Source organism: Myotis yumanensis, unplaced genomic scaffold (assembly GCF_028538775.1).
Source record: "Myotis yumanensis isolate MYYU_CA2020_CCGP unplaced genomic scaffold, mMyoYum1.0.hap1 SCAF_16, whole genome shotgun sequence".
Lineage (NCBI taxonomy): Eukaryota > Metazoa > Chordata > Mammalia > Chiroptera > Vespertilionidae > Myotis > Myotis yumanensis.
The window spans coordinates 16,469,104-16,495,238 of record NW_027223767.1 but is presented as its reverse complement, the minus strand read 5'-3'; the positions used below and the strand labels follow the sequence as shown (position 1 = coordinate 16,495,238).

The 26,135-nt window shown below is 41.9% G+C and overlaps 1 protein-coding gene across 2 annotated transcripts in view; it reads right to left on the bottom strand.

Moving 5' to 3' along the window:
* ZZEF1 (zinc finger ZZ-type and EF-hand domain containing 1) overlaps positions 1–26,135 on the bottom strand; it is a 118,888-nt gene that overhangs the window by 39,457 nt on the left and 53,296 nt on the right. For both annotated transcript variants that reach the window (XM_070393125.1, XM_070393126.1), the window contains exons 21-33: positions 25,979–26,101; positions 23,149–23,315; positions 22,984–23,065; positions 21,954–22,155; positions 20,890–21,038; positions 18,975–19,215; positions 16,459–16,538; positions 14,097–14,190; positions 12,186–12,657; positions 11,355–11,519; positions 3,406–3,525; positions 2,312–2,473; positions 398–527 (exon numbers count right to left, since the gene is read on the bottom strand). In XM_070393125.1, the coding sequence (XP_070249226.1) occupies positions 398–527; positions 2,312–2,473; positions 3,406–3,525; positions 11,355–11,519; positions 12,186–12,657; positions 14,097–14,190; positions 16,459–16,538; positions 18,975–19,215; positions 20,890–21,038; positions 21,954–22,155; positions 22,984–23,065; positions 23,149–23,315; positions 25,979–26,101 (2,187 nt within the window). The remainder of the gene's footprint in view (positions 1–397; positions 528–2,311; positions 2,474–3,405; positions 3,526–11,354; positions 11,520–12,185; positions 12,658–14,096; positions 14,191–16,458; positions 16,539–18,974; positions 19,216–20,889; positions 21,039–21,953; positions 22,156–22,983; positions 23,066–23,148; positions 23,316–25,978; positions 26,102–26,135) is intronic.

The window sequence follows — 26,135 nt, the reverse complement described above, 5'->3', positions numbered from 1 at the left end:
AATAAACTGGCCTCATGAGCCCATTTTCTGTGAGTCTAGTTCTATGGGAGAGAGCCACCCCCTGAGTGTGGTCAAGTCAGTATCCAGGGCCCCTCAGGTAAAGACCACACTCAGTGACAGTGCACTCACTAAGGCAGTGGTCACCAACCTTTCGGACCTCACGGACCACCGGTTGGCGACCGCTGCTCCAAAGGTTTCCTTAAACCAGCGGTTGCCAACCTTTCGGACCTCACGAACCACTAATGGTCTAGGGACCACCGATTGGCGACCGCTGCACTAAGGTGCTGTCTGTCCCCTGAGCCCTCTCAGGAGACAGCCTGCTGCACTCCCCCAGGCAGACTCGCCTCTCCAAACTCCTAGCAAATCGCTTTAGATTACTCTAGTTGAAATGTCTTACTTTCCTCTGCTTCTCTGGATCTTCCTGGGCTATTTTTTCATACCAGGTCTCAAACATGCCATCCTGACACTCATCCATCCATTCTGAATTCTGCTTGGCATCAGCAAGCTCATCGTCTTCACTCCATTGGCTGAAAGAAGGACAAAAAGAGAGGAAAGCATGCCTCTCCCAACAATCCTAGAAAGTGCTGGTTAGCAGACTGTGTCCCATGGGTCTAAAACATGGGGTATTTTTAAACTCAGGGGAAGAGGTCAATTTGCTTTTCAAAATCCCAAGATTTTCCAGATGCTTGATGAATATACACCAATAAAAAGGGAGATGCCGCCGAAACCGGTTTGGCTCAGTGGATAGAGCATTGGCCTGCGGACTGAGGGGTCCCGGGTTCGATTCCGGTCAGGGGCATGTACCTGGGTTGCGGGCACATCCCCAGTGGGAGATGTGCAGGAGGCAGCTGGTCGATGTTTCTCTCTCATCGATGTTTCTAGCTCTCTGTCTCTCTCCCTTCCTCTCTGTAAAAAATCAATAAAATATATTTTTAAAAAAAGGGGGGGGGGGGGGGGGGGAGATGCCCTTTCCAGGGCAGACTACAATGGCTGAAGAACTAGAACTTAAAAAGTTGTACCTACATGGCATAATTCTACTTGACAACCTACTATGTGCCAGGCACTGGAGCCAAATGAAGTGATTTTTTTTTATAAGTCTTATTTGGTCATGTTCAGCACACCCCAGTGGGATCAGCATGAGAAGAAAATCAGGAGACCCTGGGGCTTTAACTCTCCCACTAGCTGCTGCAAGATCTTAACACAGCACTCAGCTTGGTCCTCAGTTTCCTCATTTCAAATAAAATTTCATATAGATAATCCATGGGCCCTTTAGCTGCAAAATTGTAAATATCCATTATTTCAGTTTACAGTTTGTTTTAGTCACTAGAATTTTAAATACAAAATGATTTGCTCGACAGAAAATGCAAAATAAATTACCAGCCAACAAATACTCATTTGTTCATTCACGTGTTCCAACAAACTGACTTAAGTCCTGCTCAAACTGAGCTCTGAGCTAGGTGCTATCAGGGACTGGGAGGCCAGGTGTGGTCCCACCCAAGGACTCATCACATAGGTGCAGACAAAGCCTGAAACAATGAGCAGACTGCCAGGTGACGGCCCCTGTGCTGTGTCCCCTCTGTCAGCCAAGAGCGCCCTCTGACAGCAGAGCCATGGCTGAGGTTTGGTAAACAGAGACAGCTTGAATTCTATCTCCTTTTGTCAGAATATCTCTTGAGAGAACTGTTCTGGTGTCAACTCATTCATTTATTTCCTCCTAATTCTCTCCTCTTGCTTTTCTTCTCCCATTCTCTTCTCATTTCTTTTCTACCCACATGAGTGCTTAATGAGTAGCTTGAGCAGTGTGGAAAGACATTCATTAAAAGAGGAAAGGAAAAAAACCCTTTGCAAACTATTTTTTTTTCCTCATGCTTTAAGTCCTTATAATGTGCAAGATGTTATAGTGGCTAAAAGCACATATACACATAACAAAAAATAAAGAAAAGGATTCTTCAATTTAACAAGCGATACAATTCCAAAAATGCAGAGAATCCTCATCCTCCGGGCATACAGTACAACCACCACCAACTAGCTTACACACACAACCATGTACCAGGGACTGGTCCAACTCATTTATTCCTCCCAACAATCCTGTGAGGTAGGTGCCATTACTATCTCCAGCTCTAAACATGAGGAAACTGAGGCACAGAGCGAGTGAATAACTTCCCCAAGGTCACCAGCTAGTATAGCAAGGCCAGGATATTGCACAGAGAGCCCAGCTCCAGAGTCCATGCTCTGAACCCCTATGCTACATGCAATCTCTGTACTGCACACTCACCTTTAAGGGCTGCAGAGTGTGGGACTGTGCTCTTACCTGATCACACTGTCATGGACACTTATATTTTCTTGTGACATTTTCATGAGGAGATCTGGTAACTGAATGTCAACAAAGAAGGTGAGATCACTGGGTTCCCAGCCCATATCCAAGAGATGAAGTAGAGCTGTCTGAACACAGGATAAGGCAGGCAGCAAGGACCTAAAGAGGCCATAAAAGTGAGAGTTATCAAAGCTGCCCATCACCAGAGACAGCAGACACAAAGGCAGGGAGCTGGTCTGACTGAAGTAGAAAGCACAGGGGAACTCCAGACTGTTGGTCTGGGTTCCTTATCGTCACCTCTCAAGTTTCTCATACTCCATACAAACCTTCTTCAAAGAACAGGAGTTCAGAAAGCACAGAGTAAGATTCCCACTGTGCCAGGACTACCATAGGGGACATTTAATGGTAAAGGACTGACTAGTAAAAATCACCTCTCAATAAATAGCAAGAGCAGGGCCAGCCCCAACTTAGATTATGCAACTTAGATGTAGAGAAGAACCATTTGATTTAAGGTTTATGTCCAAACCACGTACTATGGAGAAGACTGGGGAGTGGCTTTATTATTTGTTTTAAAACTGTACACAATACGCCCTAACTGGTTTGGCTCAGTGGATGGAGCGTTGGCCTGCAGACAGAAGGGTCCCAGGTTCGATTCTAGTCAAGGGCATGTACCTTGGTTGCGGGCACATTTCCAACAGGGGGTGTGCAGGAGGCAGCTGATCGATGTTTCTCTCTCATCAATGTTTCTAACTTTCTATCCCTCTCCCTTCCTCTCTGTAAAAAATCACTAAAATATATTTAAAAAATAAAAAAATAAAACTGTACACAATATAATAAAAACTAAAAATAACAAGTTACAAATTCTTAGATAAACCAAGACCCATCCCTTTTAAAAAACTGTATACCCCATATAGATTAAAAGCTGGGAGAAAATATACTAATAAGTTAACATTAGCAATTAGCTCTAGATGGTAAGATTAGGGGTTATTTTCATTTTACTCTTTGTACTTTTCTACATTTTCAACACTGATTTTAAAATCAGAAAAAGTATAAATAAATTTTTTCTTAGAAATGACAAAGTTATCCAGTACCTGTCATTTATGCTACTAAATCCTTTAATTGCTTTGACCATAAAGAGAACAAATCGATAGTAAGTGTCTCGAATTTCTTTGTGTAGAGCTGCACCACAGCCTTCCAAATGTCCAAAATAACTAGAAACAGAGGAAATCATTGATCACTTAACTGTCAAAACATCATTTATTTAATAATAATTTTACATGAAAAAGAGCTAGGAAGAAGCAAACAATGAAGTGGCACAGAAACGTAAATAAATACAAATATACTGGTAATAACTTCAGAAAATAACAGACAAAACAGCAAGTGAGTCTGCCTGGTTCAAGAGGGCTGCCACAGGAGTACGGAAATACAATTAATCTTCCTTTGCTAATATAAGAACCACCTTCCCACCACTACCTGAATGCCAGATATTGTGTTAGGTATTTTTCACGGATTACCTCCTTTTATCCTCTCCCGCCCACCCTTTAGCTTCCCTTCATTGATGCCGTTAGCACCAAGCCCAGTCTTTGCTTCCTTGATCCTAGTCACCTTGGAGACTTCAACATCCATGGGAATGATGCCCCAGTCCCTCTGTCCCTGGTTTCTCTGCCATCGCCACCTCCAGTGATCTTCTCTATCCCCTTGGCCATCCCCGCCTGACGGTCACTTCCTTGACCTTGTCATCACAATAATGGCATTATCTCTGAAATCCTCACTTCAGAGCATCCTACTCTGACGACAACCTCTCATCTTGCTCACCTGCTCTGGGACTTCCACACAGCATTTTCTTTTTTTTTTTTTTTTTTTTTTTTATTTTCCTCTTAAAGTATTACAAAGGGTATTACATAAGTATCCTTCCCCCCCCCCCCCCGCCCTTGACAAACCACTACCCTCCCTTACCCCCCAGTGTCTTATGTCCATTAGTTATGCTTATATGCATGCATACAAGTCCTTCGGTTGATCTCTTACTCCCCTCCCTCCTGCCCCCCAACTCTCTCTGGCCTTCCCACTGCAGTTTGACAATCAGTTTGAGGCAGCTCTGCCTCTGTATCTATTATTGTTCAAAAGTTTGTAATGGTCTTTATTATCCATGAATGAGTGAGATCATGTGGTATTTTTCCTTCATTGACTGGCTTGTTTCACTTAGCATAATGCTCTCCAGTTCCATCCATGATGTTGCAAATGGTAGGAGTTCCTTCTTTTTAACAGCAGCATAGTATTCCATCGTGTAGATGTACCACAGTTTTCTAATCCATTCATCTACTGATGGGCACTTAGGCTGTTTCCAGATCTTAGCTATGGTGAATTGTGCTGCTATGAACATCTGGGTGCATATATCCTTTCTGATTGGTGTTTCTGGTTTCTTGGGATATATTCCTAGTAGTGGGATCACAGGGTCAAATGGGAGTTCCATTTCCAATTTTTTGAGGAACCTCCATACTGCCTTCCATAGTGGCTGCACCAGTCTGCATTCCCACCAGCAGTGCACAAGTGTTCCTTTTTCTCCACATCCTCTCCAGCACTTGTCGTTTGTTGATTTGTTGATGATGGCCATTCTGACAGGTGTGAGATGGTACCTCATTGTTGTTTTGATTTGCATCTCTCGGATGATTAGTGACTTTGAGCATGTTTTCATATGTCTCTTGGCTTTCTGAATGTCCTCTTTTGAAAGGTGTCTATTTAGATCCTTTGCCCATTTTTTGATTGGATTGTTTATCTTCTTTTTGTTAAGTTGTATGAGTTCCCTATAAATTTTGGAGATTAAGCCCTTATCAGATATGACGTTGGCAAATATGTTTTCCCACGAGGTGGGTTTTCTTGTTGTTTTGTTGATGGTTTCTTTTGCTGTGCAGAAGCTTTTTATTTTGATGTAGTCCCATTTGTTCAGTTTCTCTTTAGTTTCAACTGCCCTAGGAGCTGTATCAGTGAAGAAATTGTTTTGGCATATGTCTGAGATTTTGTTGCCTTTGTATTCTTCTAGAATTTTTATGGTTTCCTGTCGTACATTTAAGTCCTTTATCCATTTTGAGTTTATTCTTGTGTATGGTGTAAGTTGGTGGTCTAGTTTCATTTTCTTGCATATGTCTGTCCAATTTTCCCAACACCATTTATTGAAGAGACTATCTTGGCTCCATTGTATGTTCATGCCTCCTTTGTCAAAAATTAATTGAGCATATTGGTTCGGGCTAATTTCTGGACTCTCTATTCTATTCCACTGATCTATATGTCTGTTCTTGTGCCAGTACCAGGCAGTTTTAAGAACAGTGGCTTTGTAATACAGCTTGATATCTGGCATTGAGATCCCACCTACTTTGTTCTTTCTCAGGATCGTTGCAGCTATTCGGGGTCTTTTTTTATTCCAGATGAATTTTTGGAGAGTTCGTTCTAGATCTTTGAAGAAGGCCATTGGTATTTTAATGGGAAGTGCGTTGAATGTATAGATTGCTTTGGGTAGTATGGACATTTTAATGATGTTGATTCTACCAATCCAAGAACATGGTATGTTCTTCCATCTGTTTATGTCTTCCTCTATCTCTTTTTTCAACGTCCTGTAGTTTTCTGAGTAGAGGTCTTTAACCTCTTTAGTTAAGTTTATTCCTAGGTATCTTAATTTTTTTGGTGCGATGGTAAATGGGATTGTTTTTCTGATCTCCCTTTCTGAAAGTTCACTGTTGGTGTATAGAAATGCCTCAGATTTCTTGGGGTTAATTTTGTATCCTGCTACATTGCCAAATTCATGTATTAAGTCTAGTAGCTTTTTGATGGAGTCTCTAGGGTTTTGTATGTATAATATCATGTCATCTGCAAATAAGGACAGTTTTACTTCCTCTTTTCCAATTTGGATGCCTTTTATTCCTTCTTCTTGCCTAATTGCAATGGCTAATACTTCCAGTACTATGTTGAACAGGAGTGGTGAGAGTGGGCATCCCTGTCTTGTTCCTGTTCTTAGGGGAAATGGTGTTAGTTTTTGTCCATTGAGTATGATGTTGGCTGTGGGCCTGTCATATATGGCTTTTATTATGTTGAGGTATGATCCTTCTATTCCCACCTTTCTGAGAGTTTTTATCAAAAATGGGTGTTGGATTTTGTCGAATACTTTTTCTGCATCAATTGATATGACCATGTGGTTTTTTTCTTTCAATTTGTTTATGTGATGTATCACATTTATTGATTTACGGATGTTGTACCATCCTTGCATCTCTGGGATGAATCCTACTTGGTCATGGTGTATGATCCTTCTGATGTACTGCTGGATCCGATTTGCTAAGATTTTGTTGAGGATTTTGGCATCTATGTTCATGAGGGATATTGGCCTGTAATTCTCTTTCATTGTGATGTCTTTACCTGGTTTTGGTATTAGGGTGATGCTGGCTTCATAGAATGAGCTTGGAAGCGTTCCTTCCTCTTGAATTTTTTGTAGTAGTCTGAGGAGGGTAGGTTTTAGTTCTTCCTTGAATGTTTGGTAGAACTCCCCTGTGAAGCCGTCTGGCCCTGGGCTTTTGTTTGCTGGAAGCTTTCTGATGACTGCTTCAATTTCTTCCATAGTTATTGGCCTATTGAGGTTTTTAGATTCTTCCTGATTGAGTTTTGGAATGTTGTATTTTTCTAGGAATTTGTCCATTTCCTCCAGGTTGTCCAGTTTGTTGGAGTAGAGTTGCTCGTAGTATTGTTTAACAATCATTTGTATTTCTGTGGGGTCTGTTGTTATTTCGCCTCTATCATTTCTGATTTGGTTTATTTGGGACCTCTCTCTTTGCTTCTTGGTGAGCCTGGCTAGGGGTTTGTCAATCTTGTTTATCCTTTCAAAGAACCAGCTCTTGGTTTCATTGATTTTCTGTATTGTTTTTTTGGTCTCTATTTCATTGATTTCTGCTCTAATCTTTATTATCTCCTTCCTTCTGCTCACTCTGGGGTTTTCTTGTTGCTCTCTTTCTAATTCTTTGAGTTGTAGAGTTAGATGATTAACTACCATTTTTTCTTGTTTTTTGAGATAGGCCTGTAGAGCTATAAACTTCCCTCTCAGGACTGCTTTCATTGTGTCCCAGAGGTTTTGGATTGTTGTGTTTTCATTGTCATTAGTGTCCAGGATGTTTTTAATTTCTTCTTTGATGTCATCGGTAACCCAATCAATATTTAATAACATGCTATTCAGCTTCCAAGTGTTTGAGTATTTTGGGTTGTTTTTATTGTAGTTTATTTCTAACATTATGCCATCGTGGTCTGTGAAGAAGCTTTTTATGATTTCAATCTTCTTGAATTTGTGGAGACTTTGCTTGTGACCCAATATGTGGTCTATTTTTGAATATGTCCCATGAGCACCTGAGAGGAATGTATATTCCGCAGCTGTGGGGTGAAGTGTTCTGAAGATGTCAATTAAGTCCATCTGATCTAGTGAGTCATTTAGGATTGCTGTTTCTTTGCTGAGTTTTTGTCTAGCGGATTTATCCAGTGATGTCAGTGGTGTATTAAAGTCCCCTACTATGATTGTATTGTTGTCGATCTCTCCCCTGATTTCTTCCAGAAGTTTTCTTATGTATGTGGGTGCTCCTGCATTGGGTGCATATATGTTTACCAGGGTTATATCTTCTTGTTGTATTGATCCCTTTAGTATTATGAAGTGGCCTTCCTTATCTCTGGTTATGGCCTTCACTTTGAGATGTACTTTGTCAGATATAAGTATTGCTACCCCAGCTTTCTTTTCCTTTCCATTTGCGTGAAAGATATTTTTCCATCCCTTCACTTTCAGTCTGTGTGAGTCCCTTCTAATGAGGTGGGTCTCTTGTAGACAGCAGATGTATGGGTCATGTTTTTTTATCCATTCAGCCACTCGATGTCTTTTGGTTGGAGCATTTAGTCCATTTACATTTAAAGTTATTATTGAAAGGTATTTGTTTGTAGCCATTTCTTTTTTGTGTGACCACACAGCATTTTCAATCCCAGGAAGCCTCACCATGATGCTGTCTCATGCTCACTATTTGCTATTCCCACCACGCTTTCTTTCTTTTTGTTCCATATGCAAGCTTAACCCTTTTCGGTCCAACGTCGAGGCTGACTCGACAGACCAGGTGCTAGGAGCACGTCCAACGTCGAGGCTGAGGTCGACACCGCAAACCGGTTCAACATTCAATCCCGTCAATTAATTTGGACCAGACTATTTGAATTCCAAAAATAAAATTGGACCGCAAAGGGTTAAGATCCCACGACCAATCACACCTTAGCAATCAACTCCCTTACTTTTTTCTCCCTCCATATACTTGCGTAAGAAATCTTACACCAAATCAAAACAGCTAAGTGATGCTGAAAGAAACACCACACAAACAAGCTTACTATATCTCTTTAAATTCACAACCATAACTCTCAAATAAGGACTCAAAATTGTCAGGCAATCAGATTGACTTTCTCAATTGTTATTATTACTTCAAACCTTCCTACTTCTCCGTAAAATGCCACTACCTCCTCTTAAACCATATAGATAGCTGATGACTATATGTGTGTGTGTGTGTGTGTGTGTGTGTGTACATACACACACACACAGAGATTACCTCCTTTACACATATACATACATACATACACACACACACACACACACACACACACACACACACACACTAGAGGCCTGGTGCATGAAATTCGTGCACAGGTAGTCCCTAGTCCTGGCCTGCGATCAGGGCCATCTTCCCCGGCTGCTGGCAGCCAGCCCCGCCAACCACCACCACCCATCCCCAGTTTTCTGTTCCCCATCAGGTGATCGGAGCCTGCTGGATGGAGGAGGGACCGAGAGGCTGGCTGTTCTGCTTGCTCGCTGGCCCTGCCCCCTGCCACCAGTTGCCCTCTGTGTGTGGGGTGACCGGCGGGACGGGGGCCTTGGCCTGGTGTCACCTGAGTCTGCTGCCACCCACCCCCAGTTCTCTGTTCCCCAAAGGGTGATCGGAGCCTGCCAGCCGGGGGGAGGAACAGAGAGGTTGGCCAGCAGGCTCCAATTGGGCGATCAGGGCCTGTGGGCTGGGGGAAGCTCCTGCATTGAGCGTCTGCCCCCTGGTGGTCAGTGCGCATCATAGTGACTGGTCGTTCCACTGTCCAGTCGATTTGCATATTACACTTTTATATATATAAAATAGAAGTGATAAGCCCTGGTGGGTGTAGCTCAGTTGGTTGAGTATCGTGCACCAAGAGGTCACCAGTTCCATTCTTGGTTAGGGCACATGCCCAGGTTGTGGGTTCGATCCTCAGTAGGGGGCATGCAGGTGGCATCCAATTGGTGTTTCTCACTGATGTTTCTCTCCCTCTCTCTCAAATCAATAAAAACATATATTCTTTCACCCTAGCCAGTATGGCTAAATGGATAGAGTGTTGGCCTGCAGACTGGAGGGTCCTGGGTTAGATTCCAGTCAAGGGCATGTACCTAGGTTGTAGGCTCAACCCCTGGCCCTCGTCAGGGTATATATGAGAGGCGACCAATTGGTGTGTCTCTCTCACATCGATGTTTCTTTCTCTCTCTCTCTCTCTCTCCCCCTCCCTTCCACTCTCTATAAAAATCAATGGAATAATATCCTTGGGTGAAGATTAACAAAAAAATAAAACAAAACAAAAAAACATATTTTTAATAAAAATGATTATATAGAAATTCCCCCCTCTTTGTACCAACAAAGCTACCAGCCAACTTGCAGCTCTATCCATACTGTGTTTCCTCCTGCTATCACAAATAGAGTCTCCATGGCTCTATTAAAGGATGACTTCTCTACCTATGCAATTGCTACTACATTGATCCCTCTCTTCCTGCATCAAGTTTTCCTCCTTACTGACTCATTTCCACCAGCATATAAATATATTACTATGTCTCGAGAACCCTCAGTTTATCCCACATCCCCTGCAATTACTACCCTATTCCTCTGCTCCCCCCACTTTAAGGCCAAATTTATGGAAAAAATGTCTATAGTCTTTCTCTACATTTTATCACCCCCACCCCCCAATTCTCTTCTTAAACTAATCCAAGGGGGCTTTCGGCCCCATGGCTCCAGTAAGACTATATCAAATCCAGTGTGTTCTTCTCTCATGTAACCTCTCATATCAGCATTTGACACAACCAACCATTCCTATCTTTTGAGATACATTTCCTCTTGGCTTCTATGACACCACCATACCCTGGTTCACTCTCAATGGCCACTCCTTCTTGATTTCCTTAGCTGACTACTCTTCCTCTGCCTGACTTCTAAATAAAGAAGTGTCCCAAAGGCTTAGTCCTGAGCCCCCTTCTTGTCCATCTCTGCATTCTTTCTATGAGGTCTCACCTGTCTCATGGTTTTAAATATCATCTATATGCTGATAGTATCCAAATTCTATCCCTACTCCTGGCTTCTTTCCAAAGATATTTTCTTGATATCTTTCCTTAGATGTGAAAAAAACAGTTCAAACTTAACATGGACAAAATAAAACTTATTGAGTTTCACCCCAATCTGTTTCTTTCATACACTTCCTTTCAGTAAATACATTACCACCCACTCAACTGCTCAAGCCAAAATCCTCCGAGTTTCTTTCCCCAGTAGAACAAGGGCCCTGTCTGCCATGTCCACTGCCATATGTGTATATACAACACCTAGAACAGCACCTGGCACAGTCGACACTCAGAAAGTATTTACTGCGTGCATATTAGCACAACCTGGTGAGGTACTTAGATCAGTATCATTACTGGAAAGGAGCATTACATTGATTTCACAGCTTCCAGGAGCCAAATGATGAGCATGAGGAAATGGCAATATAATCCTGTCTGGTAAAATATAAACTCATCAGGAGAAATAAACACGTTCCTGGTATTTAATTACTAAAAGGACAGAATAGAACCCAAATTTCCTTAGGATGAGAGAACTGACCAAAAACATAAATTTGTTTCTTACATAGAAATGATAGAATTATTAATTAGAGAAGATGAGGATTTCTTTAAACAACCCCTGCTCATTTTCCTTGAAGACTTGTAGTTTGTACTTACTTAGTGAACTCTTTCTGGCAGGTCAAAAGTTCCAACAGGAAAAGTATGTAAGGTGGATGGAAGCAATGCGGCTGCCCAAGGGCTTCTGCACAATACTGAATTATCTTCAGGACTTCAAGGATGCTCTGGGCTTGGGCTTTTCTCAAGGAAAGAACCTTTACAACACTGGAGACAGAACTCAAGTCAGGAACACCCAGAAAACGCTTGAGCTGGGGCAGAAAGAAAACACACCCCCGCCCAAGTTCTGATGCCATATTAATACAAGGGAAATACTATTGTGAGGTATCAGAAATATCACTCAGGCAGGATATCAATATCTGTTGCTACTTTCAGTCCAGCATTACAGATCAGTTCACACCATCCAGAAGCCCAACAACCCACATGAAAAATTAATTAAAAAGGAACTTCGGTACATCTTTACTTCCCCATAGAGACAAAGCCTTCATTCTTAGGGTAGGAAATTAAAACATGAAATACTTCCAGAGATGTTGGCCCACTGACAAATAATTTTGACAGAAAATATCAAATTCTAATTTCTCCCAGGGTTAAAATAAGACAAATTTATAAATAGCAGCTACCAAAAGAAATGTTTTTTTTCTTATCCTAACAGTACATTATTGAGATATAATTTACATACAGTACAAATCTTAAGTGAAAAAATACTTCTTGAAAAGAAAAACATTACCAATTTTTTTTAACATTCTAAAATAAATCTTCATCTATCCTTCAAGTATTATTTGCTCACTTTTAACATGAACTTCAAGCCTTTGGGTAGACTGGTTACCTATGGCTTGAGAAAAGAAAGTGCTAGAAAGGTCATGCCTGGCTCACCTCTCATGGGAGAGTGACTGATCTTTGATGAAGTCCATGACATCCCTCAGCACAGGGTATTTCTCTTTCACTGTGGGAACTGGTCTGGCCTCCTCCATTGACCGGAAGGAGAGCAGCCGGAGTCGCCCTCGGGTGAAGGGGGGCCGCCGAGTGGGAGTGGAAGGTGAAGAGGGCTCTTCGGCTGTGGCAGAGGACACTTCTGTGGCAGGAGGGCCACTGCTGGGTGGCAGCTTCGGCTGGACATCCAAGCCAGGACTCCTGTCTCCCGCAGCAGGGGGCGCTGTGTCCGTGGGAGATGCCGAGGCTTGGAAATGCTCTTCCACCACAGAGCTTGTCCTCTGGCGCTTGTCAAGTGGCTGCAGATGGTGATCAGGTTCATCTGTAGTCACCAACTTGTCAGAGCTTTCTTTTGAACTTATACCCATGGACAAAAATTTTAATAACAGAAGACTCTTCTGAATACATTCTTTTGCTACATGCAAAAAGAAAGACCATGGGGAAAAAGTCAAAATTAAACTTATTGCCTAGTTTTAGAGAGAAAATGACCTATTTAAACTCAACAATTTAGGACAAGAAATACCTCCATTATTACAGTGATAAAACATATTAACTAAGAGAATAGAATCAAATTTTATCTCATTTATATAAACCAAAATCTTCTCGGCACTATCAGCACACTTGAAAAAGTTTTATTGTAGACAATTTCAAGCATATATATACATAGAGAGAGAACAGTATAAAGTTCCTCCCTTACCCCTCACCTAGCTTCAATAGCTAACAACCTAAGGCCCGTCTAGTTTCACCCACTCCCCACTGCCATGCAGATTCCAGGCATCACATTATTTCAACTGCAAAAACTTCAGTATATTTCTCTAAAAAAAAATGAGTTAAAAAACAAACAAACATGATATCATTTTAAAAATTAACAGTAATTCCTAATTTCACTGACTATTCAATGTCTGCACACTTTCTTTTTAAAAAAAAGAAGTTATTGACTTTAGAGAGAGCAAGGGAGAGAGAGACAGAGAAACATTGGTCAGTTGCCTCCTACAGGCCCCTTGCTGGGGATCAAGCCTGCAATTTGGGCATATGCCCTGACCAGAAATCAAACCGACGACCTTTTGGTGCATGTGATGACAGTCAACCAACTGATCCACCAGCCAGGGCTTTTTTTTTTTTTTTTTTTTAAATCCCCACTTGAAGATATGTTTTTGTTTTTTTTAATATATTTTATTGATTTTTTACAGAGAGGAAGGGAGAGAGATAGAGAGTTAGAAACATCGATGAGAGAGAAACATCAATCAGTTGCCTCCTGCACATCTCCCACTGGGGAGGTGCCTGCAACCCAGGTACATGCCCTTGTCCAGAATCGAACCTGGGACGGTTCAGTCCGCAGGCCGACGCTCTATCCACTGAGCCAACCCGGTTTTAGCGAAGATATGTTTTTATTGACTTTCAGAGAGAGAGGAAGGGGGAGAGAGAGATATACACATTGATGTGAGAGAGAAACATCAATAGGTTGCCTCCTGTACCCACCCCAACCAGAGATCAAATCTGCAACCTAGGTATGTGCCCTGACCTGGAACTGAACTCACAATCTTTTGGTGTACAGGACAACGCTCCAACTAACTGACCTACCGGCCAGGGCTCAATGTCTACCCGGCCAGGGCTCAATGTCAGCACACTTTCAAAATGTAATAAGATGTAGTTCCAAAATCACCTGATGCCTCCTAAGAAAAATAATTAGAAGTAAAAAGGAAAGTTTCTATATCCCTGGAAACTACATTTAGAACCTGTGTTATGTTCCCTAGGTCAACACAGCTTCAATGAAACTAATCTAGAAGACAGGTCACTGGTTTTCTATGAAATGGAAACAGAAGGCCCAGTAATGACTAGAGTCGGCACACTCACCCAGGCTCTCAGGGTTTGCCTCAGCAGCTTCTGACCCGCGTTTTTCTTCTGCCTCATTCCCCAGGCTCACCAGGGACTTCTGCTTTATCTCTAACTGAGGGGAGAATTTGAGACACATAATCAGGCTGTCCAGACACGACAACAGGGCAGCCACAAAAAATTACTTCAAAAGCACACAGGGTTGAGATCATGGAGAACTTTATAGTTATTGTTCAGCTAATGAGGACATAGAACTAAGACATTATTGTTAATCCTAGAAGTAACCCAGGCTATGGAGCTATCTTAAGGTAAATCCACAAAACTACCTTCAACTATTTGAGAGGAGCTTGTACCCATGACCCTATTATTTAAAAAAACAACAACTCTAGAACACTGGAGGTGGAGAGGTGACTATCTAAGGCTGACCTAGTACAGATGAAGAAGTGAAGGTCCAGAGAAGTGAAGAATCTTGCAAGGGTCATACACTTGGTTTGCTGCAAGAGGTTAGACCGAAACTTGATCTCTATTCTACCCTGAACGAGGGGATACCGCTAAGTGATGTCTAGACTGCCAGGCAATGGTCACAATATGACCACAGTACTAACATCCCAGGCAGAAGGCCATGTGTGATTTATGAGAGGCCAAAGTCTTAGAGAGAAAGCTGGCATCTTGTCCAATGTCAGCAGCGTATATAAGGCTAAACCAGAAGCACAATCTACAATATGCCTCATCACCTGCCAAATCTTTTTTACTTAAGTTGTTATGTGGTAGCTGACTGCATCATACACTCTTTTTCTTAAACTGTTACTAATGCCATGGTTTCTCTGACAAATCTTCTGATTCTTCTTCTACCATCCTGATGATACCTTTTAGTTTCTTTTGAAAGATTCTGTTCATTTTGGCTTCCATCTATCTATCCAGTACTTTTGGGCACCATGTATGTTCTGATCATTGTGGATTCTGTCCAAGGCTATGTGTTCCTGGATAAACTCATACTTTAAAGAAAAACTATTACCAATGATTTGCAGATTCCCTATCTCAACTTTGACATGTCTGTGATGCATCAGCCATTTAAACTCTTTCATGTTTACTAAATTTTCCAGCTAGATGTCTCAGATAACCTAGATGTCCTCATCCTCAACATGACCCAAAGTGAACTTTCCTGCCCATTCTCAGATCCAAGACCATCTTTCCTATTCTGGTCAATGCTTCTATCGTCCACCAAGTCAACCAGCAACATGGGAATGGTCCTAAATTCCATCCTCCTGTTCACCACTCACATCAATTACAAAGTCTAATTAATTTCATTATCCAGCCTCTACTAAGTAAAAGGTTTTTTCCCCAATTACTGTACAATATTTAAGATGATTGTGTATATATAAAAAAAAATACGGATATATGGATATATAGGTATTCATCTCCATGCCCAAGAAATAAAAACAATTCTCCTAATTTTTGTGTTTATAATATGCATGCATTTATATGATTTTACTACATATTGATGTACATAACATACAGATTTGGTTTGTGTTTAAATTTTATATAAGGAATATCATACTTATGCATTCTTCTACAACTTGCTGTTTTGCTTATCATCATGTTGGTGAGCACCACCCATGCTGATACATGCAACTCTACGTCATTCACTTTCATTATAATCCTGTATTGTTATTATCACTTTACATTGTAATATAATATTATATAGTAGTATAATATGCAACCTGTTTCTCCATTCTCCTACATTGTTCTTTCGGTTTATTGCTGTCAGAAACAATGCTGCAGACCACTTTTCTAAAATGCAGAAGGGCCTCTCTCCAGACTAAAACCATCAGTGGTTGCCCAGTACCTAAGGCAGTGATGGCGAACCTATGACACGCGTGTCAGAGGTGACACGCGAAATCCTTTTTTTGGTTGATTCTTCTTTGTTAAATGGCATTTAAATATATAAAATAAATATCAAAAATATAAATCTTTGTTTTACTATGGTCGCAAATATCAAAAAACTTCTATATGTGACACGGCACCAGAGTTAAGTTAGGGTTTTTCAAAATGCTGACACGCCGAGCTCAAAAGGTTCGCCATCACTGACCTAAGGTAATGCTTTCCTTCCTGACCTAACAGGTTCCACAGGGTGCCCTTTGGGGTTTCTAAGGATGTAGGTGGGCTCAGCTGAACCCTGTTTGTTCTGAACATTCTCAATACTCACCTAATTATGATTTCAAGGATTCTAAATTAGTTCATATTCATTCATGTCACTAAACTTTAGTTTAAAAAACATTCCTAAAGTTATATTCTTGGGAAGAGAGTTACTTATCTTAATTCTGTGATACTGTGGTGGGAAATTTTTAAAAATATAAAAATTACATGCAAAGGAAAATCTTACCATCCATATTCGAATCCCATCTGCCAAGGAATACACCTGAGCAAACTCCTCACTCAGGGTTGTCGTGCCCCCACTGTTTACTGGGGAAAGGAGAGACGAAAAGATTACATTCAGTTAACACAATTCACTACTGCGACACTAAGCACAGAGTAGTTTCTAAGTCTAACCCACAGAAAAAGCTCTTCCCCTGACACTCACACATTGGGAGTGGTTAAAAGAGCCATGGGGAAAAAATTATCCACTAAGCCACAAATAGCTGTGATGGGTTCTCTGTGTTACTTCAAACTAACATTTTTCAAATGAACATCTGAAATGGACATACTAGTAAAGAGAGTAAAATATTAAAAGAAAAAACGTAAAAGACATGAAAAGTATTAAAAGTAAAATAACAGATACTAAAAATGAGCAAAAAATAATTATTGACATTAAAAAAAGTCATGGTATATATTAAATTTAAAAAGCTGGTTATAAAACAATATAAATAAAATTGTCTTATTTAAAAAGAATATACATTAAAAACATATAAATATAGGGTAGGACAAAAGTAGGTTTACATTGTTTGTATATAATAATACAAGAATAAACTGTGTTTCGTGTACTCACAATTGTAAACCTACTTTTCCCCACCCTGCATGTATGTGTGCTGCTTCTCAGCTTTTAACTCACAAAGCTTTTTCCCTCTACTCAAAATTCCCAGATAACAAAGATTGTGCAGCTCTCTAACCACAATTTGATTATGAAACACACTGAATTTTTCAAAACCATAAAGGTCCCGTTGTTCCCCATTCCCTAGCAGAGATATACTTTTTCATATGATGGTTGTTTCCATTAAGTCACTCATGTTTCAATGTAGTTTTATTTTAGCAACTTCTTAAAGGAGATATTAATGGGGGACTAATCAAGATACTTTGGAAATTAGGAAATAAATTCTGCAATATGAGATCCAAAGAACTCAGCAATAAAGGCAGTAGTGATAATTTCAATATTAATATTAATATCAATAATAATAATAAGAGCAACAGTCAATTACCTACTCTAATGGAAGGAAGCATTTGTTCCTGCTTATTTCATCTGCACCATGGAAAAAGCACATAACCTGCCAGAGTGCTCGGGAAAACACACACCTCATCTTTAGATGGGTTTTTCCCCTGAAGGATTAGGAATGGAGAGAGACTCTCCCTCCTGTGGGTCCTGTGAGGCTGCAGGCCACATACACAGGAAATACACAGAGATGGTATCCCTGATGGAAAGAAATGGTGGAGCAGGCTCTCAACAAAGGAAGCCAAGCAGAGATGATGCTACGAAGAAGCTGCAAGTCTAAAATTAAGAATTAATACCAACATTTTCCTCCTTAGTCATGGCACACTGAATTACCTAAACAATTGTTTTAATTGGAATTTCCTAGAATGTTAGAACTAATCAAAACTAAACTTTTATAAATAAGGACACTAAGGAGCAGAAAGGTTGTCAGATTAACCTGAAGTTGCACAACTTCTAGTTTTTGAGCTGGTACTATAGCCCAAGTTAAGGGTTTCTTTTTTTTTTTTTTTTTTAATATATTTTATTGATTTTTTACAGAGAGGAAGGGAGAGAGAGAGAGAGTTAGAAACATCGACGAGAGAGAAACATCGATCAGCTGCCTCCTGCACACCTCCTACTGGGGATGTGCCTGCAACCCAGGTACATGCCCTTGACCGGAATCGAACCTGGGACCTTTCAGTGTGCAAGCCAACGCTCTATCCACTGAGCCAAACCGGTTTTGGCAAGGGTTTCTTTTCCATTAAACTTCTTGGTTGTTTCCATTAGAATTTTGGATAAGACAAATTATCTGCTAATTAGGAAACTAATTAACTGCTAATTAGGAAAGTCAAAGCTACTTGCCATATATTCCAGTCATGAATCTTGACTGGCAAAGCAGACCTAACAAGATGATGTCTATAATTATAGAAATACGAGAGGCCCGGTGCATGAAATTCATGCACTTGGGGGGAGGGTTGGGGGGGGAGTCCCTCAGCCTGGCCTGAGACCTCTCGCAGTCCGGGACCCCTCTGGGGATGTCTGACTGACAGCTTAGGCCCGTTCCCAGTCAGACATCCTTAGCGCTGCCACGGAGGTGGGAGAGGCTCCTGCCACTGCGCTCGCCAGCCATGAGCCCAGGTTCTGGCTGAGTGGCGCTCCCCCTGTGGGAACGCACTGACCACCAGGGGGCAGCTCCTGCGTTGAGCGTCTGCCCCCTGGTGGTCAGTGCACATCATAACAACTGGCTAACCAGTAGTCTGTCTGCCCCTTGGTGGTCAGTGTACGTCATAGTGAGGAGTTGAGCAGCCTTAGCATATCATTAGCATGTTACGCTTTGATTGGTTGAACGGCCAACTGGATGACCGGACACTTAGCATATTAGGCTTTTATTATATAGGATATTTATATTTCAAAATATTTTATTTACTTAAGTTAGGCTTTCTTAAAACTTAGCAATTGGCCTTCAGATGAAAAATATTCCCTGTAATATAAGTTACCATATTTTTGCAGCTTCTCATATAAGTCTGGAGTGCGATACACCAGAGCAGCAAAGGTGGCGTTCACAGCTTGATCAATAGTGGAACCAGCAACTATATCTGTCTTTGGGGCCTGTTTTCTACATGCCTGTATGAATCCTTTGAAAAGTTCTGAATATGGCCCACAGAAGTTCTGGGCAGGATCTGACTGTGCAAAATCAAGAAGAAAACGGTGGCAGGGATCATCAGGGATGTTCTTAACCTGGGAACAACAACAACAAAAACCAATCATGTTTAAGACATTCGTTCAAAAAATAAAGTTTACAGAACACCTACTAGGCCAGAAGTATAAACCAGAGTGCATTCTTCTCTCAGGAAGTTTAAATCTATTTTGGGGAGACCAGACAGGCATATGGGTTAAAAAAAAAAGGTAAACATAAGTAAAAACATTACAAGCATTAAAGCTAGCACTACCATAAAGCAAAAGATTATGAAGTGCCAAATGCCTATAAGGGATACCCAGTGCTGAAAATTCACAGGAGAGAGTTCAGAAAAGCCTCCTGGAGGAGATGGGCTTTGGACTGGACTGTGAAGACTGGGCGGGTTTGGCCCTGAGGAACATAAACATTAGCAGAAGTTAAGAGTCAGTGGGGAGACTGACCTGGCCTGAAGTCTCAGCTGGGGAGTGGTGGGAACTAGAGTCAGATAGGTAAGGTGAAAGGAGACTGCAGAGAGCCTTGACTGTCACTCTGAGGAGTTTAGACTTCACCCTGTGGGCAATGGGGAGCCATTAATGGTGCTTGGCAGTGGAATGACAAGATAATGCAGTATTAAAAAAAAAAGAAAGAAAACTTGGTAGGTATCAATGTGACAATGCAAGTGTAAGATGAGGGCCTGGATAAAGATGGAGACAGAGGGAATGAAAGAAGATGAACATCACAAGGGAAAATCTATAGGGCTTGCAGCTGACTGGATAGAAAAGTGAGAACAAGGTGAATAAAGGTAATGCTAGGGAACAGTGGCTCAGTGCCTAGGAAAACAATAATAGGAGTGAGCAGTCACGGACAGGGGAGGGAGTAATCCCGATTTTACACTTCTGAGTTAAAGGGAGTCAGAACTAAAATGAAAATACCTAACAGGAAGATGAGTAACTGGCAAGTCTGGGAGAAGAACCAGAGCTCTGGATACTGACATTTAGAACTATTCACACAGATGTGACAGCAGAAGAGAGAAGAGGATAAAGTCTGGTAGGTTGCAGGGAAGGAGAGAAACCCTGAATTAAGCCTACTCTTTACAGGAGAAATAAGTGAAGTCAATAAGAGAGGCTGTAGCAGTTAGATGTAAGAGAAGACAGTTGACTAACATGGAATCAAAAGAAGAGAGGGTCCAAAGGAACCAAATGTAACAGAGAGGTAAAGAGGAGGAAGAGTCCCTGCATTCATAAATTAACTGAGTAACTTGGGGGTGGGCAGAGGAGGGAAGAAGGAAGGAAAAGTAGTAGAACAGAGAGAGAGGAAAAGAGATGAAAAAGAGACAGCAGGCAAACCTGTTTAGTGTTTTAAATATTGTAAGCCTAAATAACATGCTACCACTCAAAAAAGCATAGCATGAAATCTTTTACTCTAAAGCTTGACTCAGTGGGGACTAGAACCAGACTTAACATATTTGTTTAATAACTCCATCAAGAGAGATTTACTGAGCAATTGGTGTATTTTGCTGAAGAGCCACCTATTCAATATTTTTGAACATCCATTATGCACTGGCCCCTGTGGCACACAGTGGGAACACTAAATAAATAAGAGATAATTTCTTCCCTCAAGAAACTAACAACTTAGTAGGGGTGATTAGATATAAACACAAACATTTATAATTTAAAGTAATAAGTATTAGTAAGCATTTTCCATTCCAAATAGAAAGACAACAGAAGAGTAAATACCTCCTTAATATCTTGTTGTAGATGAGTGGGCCAGCTTGCTTCTAGTCCCAACTCTGGACATATCTGATGCCTGAAGACAGGTTTCCACAAGGGGGAGTTTAGGACTAATGCCATTTTTGCCTGAGGTACTGCCATGTTACTTCCTAACTCTGGAAAGAGAAGAAGGCTTATGAGAGTTCTATTTTTTCCATACTATACTAAGAATATTTGAACTGATGAAGAAAAGGTTTTAAAATGTGAGAATTATTAAGACTTGGAGGGAATTCACCCACATTTACCAAAATGTAACTGTGAACTTCAGGAACGCATACCCCAAATGAGCCCAAGCCATAGGAAGTCCTGAAACGCTGCCGTTCTGTGCAGCAAATTCAGCTAAGGTACCTCTGAAATGACTAATCTGCGTAAGCTGAAAACTGACTGTGAACCACCCCTAGGGTCTAACAGGAGACCATTCAGGAATGTTTAATTATGGTGAAATATTCACACTTTGTAAACTGAACAATTAAATATTCATCACATGTGTGTTTATGAAGACATAGAAAAAAAGACTAGGTGGAAATAAATTAAAATGTTGATAATAATTATCTCTGGGTGTTAGGATTAAGGATGGCTTTTCTCCATTATGCAATTTTTCTATGATATTTTACTTTTATCATCAGAAAAGTCAAGAAATGATACAGACATAAAATACTCTAGTAAGTTTATTCCATATAGTTCTTGTTTCCTGGATGAATTTCATAACTAAATTGAAGAAATCACTTTAAAACAAAATCCAAAGACTAAAATTAATTTAGTCTCTATTTCTGCCTTCTTATTGGAATATACCAAAATTCACTTATAAAAGAAGGATGAGATGCTACTAAAACTCAGCTCCCTCCCCAACTAAGCCTCCCCTATGGTGTCAAGTAGACATTTTATTCTGGTTTGGTTTAAAGGAAACAAAGATAATTTTATTAATATCTTTTACTCCTCCATTGTGTGGAGGCACCTTAAGGAGAGAGAGCACCACCTTGCTCTTCAATGTGGCTGTAGCAAGAAGGGAAGGGACAGGGACGTGGACTTACGATGCACAGACTTGAGCGCCATGCACTGGGAAGCAAGACGTCCCATCAGTCGGGAAACAAGAAGTTGTAAATCCAACCCCCAAGACACGGCAACATCTGGCAGGCCATAAGCAGTAACAGTGAATTTGTAGCCCCACTCATTGTTACTGCTGTCAGAATGGAAGAGAAACTGTAGCCGAGGACCAGCCTTAAAGGTCACTTTCTAGAACAAACAAAAAAAGTCATGTGGTCAAACAGGTTTGAGGAGGTAGCATTTCAATAAAAAATAAGCATGTTCTTCATGACTCAAAAAAATCTCAATTTAAAACTGGGTTACAGGCTCACCATTATATCTTATCACTCCCACCAAAGCTACTGAGGAGAAATGTACAAAGGAGTGGCTGAAACAGAAAATTCACAACTGTACCTTGTAAGGAAGCAAAGCTGGCAGAAAACTGCTGGTCAGTTTCTAAACCCAATGCCCTTCTGTCCACTACCTACTCAGCCAGAGCTCCCCTTACCCAGTGCTGTGCTCCCAGACAGCAGAGGAACGGTCAGCAGTTCAAAGCACTGAACCTCCCGCCCCAGGGGTCATGCAGCCCTCACTGTGAGGGGGACTCCTGGCTTTCACTGCCATGGTCTGGGCCCTCCTGGGGCCCTTCTTGCTAAGGATTACAACTATCCATTTACTCTAGGCAATGTGATATAGACCAGAGATTGGCAAACTTTTCCTATGAAGAACCTTATAGTAAATTATTTGACTTTCTGGGCCATACATCTCTGTTATGACTACTCAAGTCTGCAAATTGCAGTTCCAAAGCAGCTATAGTTGATATGTAAACAGTGGGCATGGCTGTGTTAAAAAAACTTTATTTACAAAATAGGTGACAGTAGTAGTTTGCTGAATTCTGATATAAACACTTCCTTTTACAAATATATAATATAAATGCGTCTTTTCAAAGACATACATCTATTACTCCTGAGGGATGCCAAAAGGAGAAGACCTGATACAGAAGTAGGCATTTTATCTCTTTTGGAGAATACCACTCACCTTGGGCCATTTATCAGTGCCAACTTTTGTGTCATAACGTGTTTTTCCACCTCTAGCGTCGGTAAATTCCAGATAATCATACCTGTGAAAGCACAATCTCTGTCACTTCCCTTCTCTCACTTTTGATTCATTATTGCTTGGGAAAGAAGAATATGTGAGTCTCACCTTTTTTCAGTTTCACACCTCTCATCAAATTCCACCTCAAAATAGGTTGCCCCTGGGCTAACAAAGACAGACACCTCGTGGCAATTATTTTCATAGTTGTGGGCAGACTCCTTAGTCCATGTATGTAACACTACTGGCTGTTCCTGTTGCCAAGTCTCGACATCCAGCTATGCAAACAAACAAGATAAGAAAGGTTTTCATCACTTTACATCCAGCCATACGCAATAGACTGTGCCGTATCCATGATCTAGACAGCCCCTGACAGTCCTACACAGATCACCACACAGGCTAAAAATATGCCTGACATTCCCATCTACACACACAGAGCATCCTACACTTAGATTCCACAGAACAGACATGCAGTTTCTACTGCACTACAGTGACTCTGATTAGCTTTCATTTTCTAATTATAACAGTACTATTTCTTACAAATCACTATTAGCATGAATTTCCAGTGGGAAAAACACTGAGTTAGGAATTTAAAGACCTAAAGTCCTATTTGGGACTTTAGCAAATCTGAGCCCATCAACTCTCCTTCTTCTTTTGTTTAAGTCTTTGTCTTTTTACCTTTAAAACTGACTTTTTAATATATACCCTTTCTACTCCTATAGTTGTGAGACTCAAAGAAGATAGTGAAAACACTTGGTTCCCTATAAAGATAAGTGAGGGAAAACTTCTTTTAAATACCAACCCATCTTGTGCCTTGCAACATACATTTTCACTTCTAGATTTCACTCTGGTTACTCACTTACATGGTTTTTATATAACTTTACTAGAGACCCAGTGCACAAAAATTTGTGCACTGCGGGGGCGGGGGGTGGTCCCTCAGCCCAGCCTGTGTCCTCTCACAGTCTGGGACCCCTCGGGGGATGACCACCTGCTGGCTTAGGCCCGCTCCCTGGGGGGATTGGGCCTAAGCTGGCAGTCAGACATCCCTCTGGCAGCCCGGAGCCCTCAGGGAATGTCCATTTGCCAGCAGGGAGCAGGCCTAAGTTGCAGTCGACATCCTTAGCGCTGCTGAGGAGGCAGGAGAGGCTCCCACCACCACCGCTGTACTGGCAGCCGTCAGCCTGGCTTGTGGCTGAGCAGAGCTCCCCCTGTTTGCAGGCTGGCCACGGCCCCTTCAGGGTGGGGGTCCCCGCTGGGGTGCCTGGCCAGCCTGGGTGAGGGGCTGATGGCTGTTTGCAGGCTGGCCACAGCCCCCAGCCACCCAAACTCCCAGTGGAGGCAGACTGGAAGCAGATATCTGGGATTTATTTAGCTTCTCTAATTGAAACTTTGTTGCCATGAGTGGAGGCCACAGCTGGCTCAAGGCATGCGGGAAGCTTGGCTTCCTCCATTGCCTGGGCAACCAAGCCTCCTGCTTGCTCCAGCTCCGTGGCTGCCGGCCACCATCTTGGTTGGGTTAATTTGCATATAGTCGCTCTGATTGGCGGGTGGGCGTGGCTTGGGGCATAGCAAAGGTACAGTCAATTAGCATCTTTGTCTTTTATTAGTGTAGACTAGAGGCCCGGTGCACGAAATTCGTGCACTGGGGATGGGTGGGGGGGGTCCCTTAGCCCAGCATGTGACCTCCTACAGTCCGGGACCCCTCCCTTGTTACTGCCCACCTGCTTGCTGCTTCCTACCGCTTGGCTTGCTGCTCCTTAGTGCTGCCACGAAGGCCTTGGGTCTGCTGGGTGCTGGGCCTGTGGGTTTGTGTCTCTGATACCCCCAACAGCCCCAGCACCAAAATGGCGGGCCTTGGGGCTGCTGGGTACAGGTCCCCCGTTGTGTGTTTGTGTCTTCTATCAGGCCCCCAGCAGCCCCAGCACCATCTAAATAACTTAAGGGAAACTTTATTTAGTCTTCTTTTAAAAGCAATCTAGTTTAAAAATGAGTTGCAGTTAAGACAGAACAAAGAACATGGTACCTAAGAGTGAGATAGACTGACAGAGGAGAGGCTGGGCACTGGTCAGGGGCTTACATGCCAACTGTTCTACACCTGGGAAATGATGTAAAATCAGTTTCTTTAGTTTTCTGCTTAATGGTCTTCTCCAGCACTGAGGTCAGAGGAGCCGCCTTCCAGCCCGAAGGCTGCTTCTGAGTCGAAAATTTCGCCATAGGCCTCTGCCTAGGACAGGACCTCTGAACCCCCAGGGTGCATAAACACACAGGGCTTCCATCAGGCTCCGCTGATCCCAGGCCAGGAGGCCTCTCGGCTCCGCTGATCCCGGGGCCCGGAGGCCTCTCGGCTCCGCTGATCCCCGGGCAGTGAGGCCTCTCTGCTCTGCGGCTTCAGGGCTGTTTGGCTTCGCTCTACCGCTTGGAGCCTGAGTATGCAGATTAACCGCCATCTTTTAGCTTCTATAATTGAAAGATTGTATCTTTTGGAGCTGTTGCTTCAGGAGCTCAGAGCCCCACAGCTGCAGGAGGGAACCCTGGTTTCCTCTATCGCTGGGGCAACCAAGCATCCTGTTCTCAGCTGCCTGGCTGCCTGCCACCATCTTGGCTGACAGTTAATTTGCATATACTCACTGATTAGCCAATGAAAAGGGTAGCGGTCATACGCTAATTACCATGTTTCTCTTTTATTAGTGTAGATGTGCTATAAAATTCTGAAGTTAATATATGCACAGCTTTCTCTGTGTCTCCTTTCTAACAATGACCTCACCAAATAAACTCACACTGGCATTTATCCTTATTAGCAAAACCACTGATAAAATATAGGGGGTCTTCTCGACAACATTTATCTGTGTAAACCCGTTCCATACCGTGGTATGCTTCACTAAGCGTGGTCACAACGCTCGTGAGGGAAATACACAGCAGTTTAAGTGCCAACTCAAGTTACCTTATTCAGTCCTCCCTCGGGGTCACTGCAGAGCCTCTTCAACAACTCTGTTAGGGTACTGAATTCTCTCAAGAGTTTGCAGTGGGAAATGTCTAAAGTGCAAAAGTCCAGCAGAAAGATTACCTAAAGGAAGATGAACATAGATAGCACTTAGTGT